Genomic DNA, 7,718 nt, shown 5'->3' on the forward strand with positions numbered 1-7,718 from the left:
TCGTGGCACAAGCAGACCGTCGTTCTGATTAAATTAATTTTGTCTCTAGAAGTCTGAATAATAGTTAACCCTTTAGAGCTTAATAAATCTACGACGTCAAACTCGGGAAAGAAATTGAATAAGACATGACATAAAATGATCTCTTCCAGCCATTTTTTTCTATGCTCAAGATACGTGTTCAAAACTTGTTAGAAAATAATGTATCGGAAGAAACCACGCTAGAACCGCGAAATATCATCTTTCAGCTAATCAAACACAAACAAGGAGATTACTTACCCTGCATCAACGCATTGATTGCTCATTAAAAAAATTAAAGGTCGGGTATAGGTTCTTTAAACAAAGAGGATCATTTAGTTGAAATCTACATGGCAGAATTTTCATCCATAGTTTTCCATGCTCCGGTTTCGTTAGTGATAAGTTCGTCTTAAAAGAAGTCGTCCCCACGAAGCAATTTCAGAGGGCGAAACCATCGGTATCCTCCAGCTCTAGGCTAACAGACTGTTCTGTTGACTAACTCTTTAACTCATATGAACCAAGTCTTTTGATCCATTACATGCCAGTCATGGAGTTGAAGTAGGCTTTTGGCATTTTCTGGAAGAGAGCTCAAGGCTACTGAGGAAAGTTAGAGAAGAAGGCAAGAGAAGAAAGCGAGAGAGACAGAGATTCAAAGGGAGAATGAAAGAGATTCCGCTGGTGCGGTTAGCGATGATGTTTTTCCTTGTACTGGTGCTTGGTTTGTTCTTCACAGAGACCTTGGCGCAGAGTCCCTCCATGACGGGTATGTACAGAATTCTTCAAGCACGTTTAATCTCCCCTGATTCTTGATTTCTTGGTCTCTTGGCGAAGATTGTGTATCTATTTGTCTCTCTCTCTCTCTCTCTATATATATATCTATATCTATATCTATCTAATCTATCGATGTATCTATCTGTCTATGTATCTATCTATCAACCTATCTATCTATCTATCTATCTATCCAGCTATCTATGTATCTATCCACTCTTTACTAGGCTACCTATCTATCCACCAATTCATCTCTCTATCCAGTCTTTACTAAGCTATCTATCCATCGTTATCGATCAATGTACAACTCTTTCTATTCCTCTACCTTCTTCCCGGAGGATAATTCTCCACTCAAATTTGGACTGCAGGGTTCATCTCCATAGACTGCGGACTGGGAAAGGGAAAGAAGTACACCGACACGAAAGATGGTATTGGGTTCGTCGCAGATGAACCTTACATTAAAACGGGAGTAAACATGAAGGTCTCCCCAGAAACCAACTTGAGCGATGCAAAGACGTATTACGCCAACGTCCGAAGCTTCCCCAATGGAACTCGAAACTGTTACACGCTCGGCCCGCTGAACGCTGGCTCGAAGTACAGAGTGAAAGCAGAGTTCTTATATGGGAATTACGATGGGATTGGCACGGCGGCGACGTTTGATTTGTACTTGGGTGTTAATTTTTGGACGACGGTGGAATCCAGGGAATTTGATCGCAAGGAGATCATCATTATTGCGGAGGGTGAAAGCGTTCAAGTCTGCTTGGTGAACACCGGTGGCGGAGTGCCATTCATATCTGAGCTTGATCTGCGGCCTATTCCTTCTTCCTTGTACAGCGTCGTCAACCTTTCACAGGCTGCTGTTCTCGACTGGGAACGGAAAGTTTTCGGGGGGACCTATCAGATCAGGTCTCTCTCTCTCTCTGTCTGTCTCGCTCTCTCTCTCTTTCTTTCTCTCTCCGCCTCTCTCTCTCTTTCTCTTTCTCTCTGTTTCTCTCTCTTTCCCTCTCTCTCCCTCTCTCTTCTCTGTCTCTCTTTCTCTCTCTCTCTCTCTCTCTCTCCCTATCTCTCTCTTTCCCTCTCTCTCCCTATCTCTGTCTCTGTCTCTCTTTCTCTCTCTCTCTCTCTCTTTCTCCCTATCTCTCTTTTTCCCTCTCTCTGCCTCTGTCTCTGTCTCTCTCTCTCTCTCTCTCTTCTTATCTCTCTGTGTCTCTCTCTTTCTCCATGTCTCTCTTTATCTCTCTCTGTGTCTCTCTCTTTCTCCGTGTCTCTCTTTATCTCTCTCTGTGTCTCTCTCTCTTATTCCCCATCGCTCTTTCTCCCTGTCTCTCTCTGTCTTTCTCTCTTTCTCCCTATCTCTCTCTCTCTCTCTCTCCCTATCCCTCTCTCTGTCTCTCTCTTCCTCCCTGTCTCGTTCTGTCTCTCTCTCTTTCTCCCTATCTCTCTCTCTCCCTCTCTCCTTTACATTTTCCTCTCGCTCCCTTTCTACTCTCGCTTTCCCTCTCTCTCCCTCTGCCTCTCTCACTCTCCCGCTCTCCTCTCTTTCCCTCTCCCTCTCTCCCGCTCTCCTCTCTTTCCCTCTTTCTCCCTCTCCCTCTCTCCCCCTCTCTCTCCCCCGGTCCTCTCTCTCCTCTCTTTTTCCCTCTCTCTACCTCTGCCTCTCTCCCTCTCCCTCTCTCTCTCTCTCTCCCTCTCTCTCCCCTGTTCTCTCTCCCCTCTTCTCTCTTCTCTCTCCTCTCTCTCCCTCTCTCTCCCCTCTTCTCTCTCCTCTCTCCCCTCTTCTCTCTTCTCTCTCCTCTCTCTCCCCCTCTTCTCTCTCCTCTCCCCTCTTCTCTCTTCTCTCTCCTCTCTCTCCCCCTCTTCTCTCTCCTCTCTCTCCCCTCTTCTCTCTCTCTCTCTCTCCCCCCTCTCTCCCCTCTTCTCTCTCCTCTCTCTCTCTCACATCTTTCTCCTCTCTCCCCTATTATCTCTTCTCTCTCCTCTCTCTCTCACATCTTTCTCCTCTCTCTCCCCTCTTATCTCTTCTCTCTCCTCTCTCTCTCACATCTTTTTCTCCTCTCTCCCCCTCTTCTCTCTCCTCCCTCTCTCCCCTCTTCTCTCTCCTCTCTCTTTCCCCTCTTCTCTCTTCTCTCTGTCTCTCTCTCTCTCTTCGCTCTCCTCTCCCTCTCTTCCCCTCTCCACTCTCTCTCTCTCTTAGCCTCTTTATCTCTTTCCTCTTTCTCCCTCTTTCTCTCTCTCCTCTCTCTGTTCCTCTTTGACTATTTCCTCTCTCTCCCTCTTTCTCTTTCTCGTCTCGCTCTTTTTCTCTCTCCCTCATGTCTCTCTCCTCATCCCTGTCAATCTTCCTTGGTCCATCTATCTTTCTTCTCTCTCTTTCTCTCTCCCCTTCTCGCTTTATTTGGTTATCTCTCTCTTTCTCTCGGTTGTCGGTTTATTCCCTCTCTATCTCCGGTTATTTGTCCATCTAATTTTTCTCTGTCTCACTTCATCTCCGTATGTTTGGGTCTCTCCCTCCTCTCTCTCTCTCTCTCTTAACCTCCGTTTGTTTGAGTCTCTCTCTCCTCTCCATCTTTCTCTCTCTCTCTCTCTCTCTCTCTATCTGTCTGTTGGAGTCTCTCTTCTTTCTCTGTTTTTTCACTCCGTGTCTATCAATTCTTGTCGACATCCCTCTCTCTCTTATCTTTCTCGATCCTTGCCTCCATTTCTATATGTTTTATTGGCTCTCTCTCTCTTTCTCTATCCCATCTTTCTTTATACGTGGCTGCCTCTATCCCTCCTCTTTCTCAATCTTTGTAAACCCTTCTCTATGTTTGGTAGGATCTCGCTCATCTCTCTTCATCTTTGTCGGCATCTCTCTCTCTCTTATATGTGTCTATCCTTGCCTCCATCTCTCTATCTATGTTTTATGTTTCAATTTATCTATTTATCTCTCTGTCTTTCTCCCTTTTCAAATTCCTGCTCTACCTCTCTCATAGTCAACCTGTTTCTTCTTTTTTTCTAAGCCTCTCAATATTTTTTCATTGTTGAATTTCAGGTATCCTGAGGACCCTTATGATCGCTCTTGGTATCCTTGGATAGGAGGAACACCAATAAAGAACAATGGCACTGTTACACAAGATACTAGCTCTCAGTATGTTGCACCTCAAGCTGCACTTCAGACGGCAGCCACCTCGTCGTCGGTCTCCCAAGACTTCATCATAGAGACTCCTGGAAGCCCCAACGAGGCCACCATAGTGGTCATGTACTTTGCAGAGATCCAGCAGCTGCAACCCAAGGAAATTAGAGAATTTAACATCTTTGCTGACAACAAGCTTTTTCATGGCCCAGTTAGACCCACTTACATGCAGTCCACTGTCATTCATGGTGCTCCCCCTGGCCTACCAGGGGGCTTGATTTACTACCTCAGGTCCACATCAAAGTCCACTCTCCCACCTTTGGTCAATGCCATTGAAAAACTCGTTCTAAGAGAGTTTCCATTGTTGCCCACAAAGAAGAGTGAAGGTAAAATTTTCCCTCCTTTGTCAATATGAAATGATGAAATGTTTGCTGGTGTTTGGCTAATTCTTCCTTCCTCATGATTGATAGTGGATGCAATGTTTGGGTTGAAGAATTTTTATCTAATTGAGAAGAACTGGGAGGGTGACCCATGCCTTCCCCAAAACTTCACCTGGAAGGGCATTGGCTGCAGTTTGGATTCCTCCAAGTACTCCAGGATTTTCTCTCTGTGAGTTATGTGATATCAGTAACTTCAAAATTTTATTTTGGAAAAAAATGATTTAAAGTGATCCAGAATAATCTATGTAACAATATGCACCTCTACCTTCTTCTCTAACAATCATAATACGAAAACATGGCAAGAAAACTACCAAACGATTTTAAAAACTAATTCTTTATTACAGGGACTTATCTCAAAGCGGATTGAATGGCCCAATTTCCACTTTTATAGCCAATCTCACATATCTGACATCACTGTGAGCCAGCTTATTTTAAAAACATCAAATTCCCCTTTTAATGATACATGCAATTTTTGTAAAACAATTTTCCTTGAATTTTTGTTTTCAGTGACATGTCCAACAACAACATCAATGGAGAAATACCTTCTGATATTGGGAAACTTTTAAGTCTTAAGTACTTGTAAGTATGGGGATTTTAACCTATCTCAGTATCTTGAGCATCCTTAGTTCATAAGTATTTATTTTTTTCAGGAACTTGGAAAGCAATAACTTGAGTGGGGATATTCCACAAGTGCTCCTTGAAAGATCTGAGAATGGGAAACTAGAGTTGAGGTTAGTTCTGTGCCATTGATATTTATTATGACTTTGGATCCAACTGACATAGTACAGATAATTAAAAAACCCTGTTAGATTCTAATGATAAAAAACCTTTATGCTTATAGGTTACTTCCATTTTCTTTTGTTTCAACATGATATTTTGTAAGAATTCATATCCATCAAAACATATGAATCCTAATATGAATTGTCTTGTGTTTTCTAGGATTTATTTTATTTGATGGGAAATAGGTGTCAATTTTTTCTTTGAAAATAGATTTTGTATTCCTTTCTATGAATCTAACTGCCAAAGTTTTACTCAGAAAATTTTCAGATTTTTAAGATTCTGAATGAGTAACATCTGTTTCCTTATATGAATAATAAGATCTTTGCTGATGCAACCAAACAAAAACCACAAGTTTATTATTTTTTACCGCATTGTGAGTGTTCTAAACATCATATGTCTAACATTCTGTCAAGGCGGGATAATGAGTGATGGGTTCTCTTCATATTTAAATTTTTAAAAACATATGCATGCTCTAAACTATCTTAAATATCCTAGGGTCAGCAACAACCCACATTTGTGTCGCAACTTAACAATATGTGAGATGACACCAGCAACAACAAAAGCAAGGAAAAAAAAGGTTATTGTTCCCATTGCAGTAGCAGCCTCAGCATCTGTTGTACTTGTCCTGGTGGTCGTGCTAACAGTTTGCACTCTCAAGAGAAGAAAGGCAGCAAGAAAACATGAAGTTCAGGAAGGTGCGCCTGGGTAAATACAGAATGTTATTGTAATGATGTTGGAAGGTTATTCTTGGACTTATGATAAAATTTTAACCTTTTATAGGGGGACTCACAGTTATAAAAGAAAAGAGAAATTCAAAGAGTTCATTTGTGGACGAAGAAAACATGCCTCAGTTTAAAAGCCACCTATTTTCATTATCTGATCTTATAAATATTACAAATAATTTTCAAAGGGAGATTGGAAAAGGGGGATTTGGAACTGTCTATCATGGTGAATTAGAAGGTGGGATTCAAGTTGCAGTAAAAGTTCTTTCTAAATCTTCAACACAGGGAGAGAAGCAGTTCAAAGCTGAGGTAAAGGAGAAGCATATTCAATATCCCATTGTTTTTATTCCCCCTTCTTGTTTTTCTTTCAGTTTATTCAATGATTTATATTTTATATTTTAGGCACAATTATTGACACGGGTGCATCACAAACATCTCGTGTCATTGTTGGGATATTGCAAAGAAAATCTTGCCCTCGTTTATGAATTTGTTCCTCTTGGCTCTCTATCCGACCATCTTTCAGGTTTTTTATGATTAACTTTCATTGTTATCCATAAAACATAAAATGATATGTTTATTCATTATATCAGCATATATTTTCAGGTCATTTTGCATATCGAAACTTATTAGGCTGGGGTTGTCGACTTCGAATAGCTCTTGAAGCTGCAGAAGGTTAAATTACCAAACAAAAGTTCCTTCTTCCATCATTAGAAAATTTTCTAAGAACACTTTTGGATTAAATTTCAGGTCTTGACTACTTGCACCATGGATGCACGCCACCCATTATTCACAGAGATGTGAAGGCTTCCAACATCCTTCTGAATGAAAAATTTGAGGCCAAACTAGCAGATTTTGGGCTATCAAGATCATACCCACAAAACAATGAGAAAACACACATATCAACCATTTTAGCTGGCACACCAGGTTACATTGATCCTATGTATGTCCAAGAAAATCGGTGTTCCTCTCATTTTGATAAAATTATATCCCCAGATTCTTACGTAATTTGCCTTGCATTTTCTTGTGCAGATGCTTCCAAACAAATATAACGAATGAGAAAAGTGATGTCTACAGCTTTGGGATCGTTCTACTTGAACTTATTACTGGAAAGAAACCCATTGCCTTGGATGACCAACATGCCCATATAACACAGGAGGTGAAAGTGTATTTGGAACGTGGAGATATTAACAGCATTGTGGACCAAAGAATGCAGGGCCAGTATGACTTCAATTCGGCATGGAAGTTTGTTGACATTGCACTGGCTTGTACATCGCTCAACTCAAGTAAGAGGCCAACAATTAATGATGTAGTTGTGCAGTTGAAGGAGTGCCAATTGAATGGAGCATCAAGAGAATTACTTGTCAGGGATCAATATTCTAGCTCTCTATCATATTCGACGGTAATCAGTAGCCCATGTGCAAGGTAGAGGTTTTTTTCAAGTTTATCAGGGCATTTTTAATGTTTTATATTACTGACTCTGGAGCTCTCATAATTCTATGATCTCCAATATTTCCCCATCAATATTTTTGGGAAAAAGATTCATTTTGAGCATACTCTTTTGAGGATTAAATATATTTTTCTACTCAGAAGTCAAATTAAAATTTAACTTTCCATGTTTTTTAATGCACAACTTGCAGTTTAGGATATGGCTCATAAATATAAGTGTTGATGCCAACAGTTTCTCAAATTAATCATTTAGAGAAAAAAATTAGCTAGTATAAAATTTCATCAGAAATAACCACCTGGAGTAATCATAGTGGACAAACAATATGCACAAACTAGCTATAGAATAAATTTGAAATGATTTTTTAAAAACTTTCACAAGCATTTGAAAATTAGGAAAAAGAGTTTAGTTGTATCATTACAAAATATATTTTTGAC

The 7,718-nt window shown here is 40.5% G+C and overlaps 1 protein-coding gene across 1 annotated transcript; it reads left to right on the plus strand.

Moving 5' to 3' along the window:
* The first annotated feature begins 469 nt into the window (after window positions 1-469).
* Window positions 470-7,388, plus strand: LOC144707523 (putative LRR receptor-like serine/threonine-protein kinase At1g05700). Its single transcript, XM_078580665.1, has 13 exons — window positions 470-778; window positions 1,152-1,689; window positions 3,815-4,281; window positions 4,366-4,504; window positions 4,680-4,751; window positions 4,843-4,914; window positions 4,986-5,066; window positions 5,611-5,810; window positions 5,896-6,146; window positions 6,240-6,360; window positions 6,441-6,509; window positions 6,585-6,777; window positions 6,867-7,388. Exons 1-13 carry the CDS (start codon window positions 676-678, stop codon window positions 7,261-7,263), a joined length of 2,703 nt encoding a protein of 900 aa, XP_078436791.1. The 5' UTR covers window positions 470-675; the 3' UTR covers window positions 7,264-7,388.
* Window positions 7,389-7,718: the final 330 nt, after the last annotated feature.

The sequence above is a fragment of the Wolffia australiana genome, chromosome 9 (genome assembly GCF_029677425.1).
Source record: "Wolffia australiana isolate 7733 chromosome 9, ASM2967742v1".
Lineage (NCBI taxonomy): Eukaryota > Viridiplantae > Streptophyta > Magnoliopsida > Alismatales > Araceae > Wolffia > Wolffia australiana.

Coding starts and splice junctions, on each gene's coding strand:
- LOC144707523 (XM_078580665.1), top strand. CDS start 676: ATGAAAGAGATTCCGCTGGTGCGGTTAGCGATGATGTTTTTCCTTGTA. Junction 779..1,151: donor GCAGAGTCCCTCCATGACGG/GTATGTACAGAA, acceptor TTTGGACTGCAG/GGTTCATCTCCATAGACTGC. Junction 6,147..6,239: donor AGAAGCAGTTCAAAGCTGAG/GTAAAGGAGAAG, acceptor TTTATATTTTAG/GCACAATTATTGACACGGGT.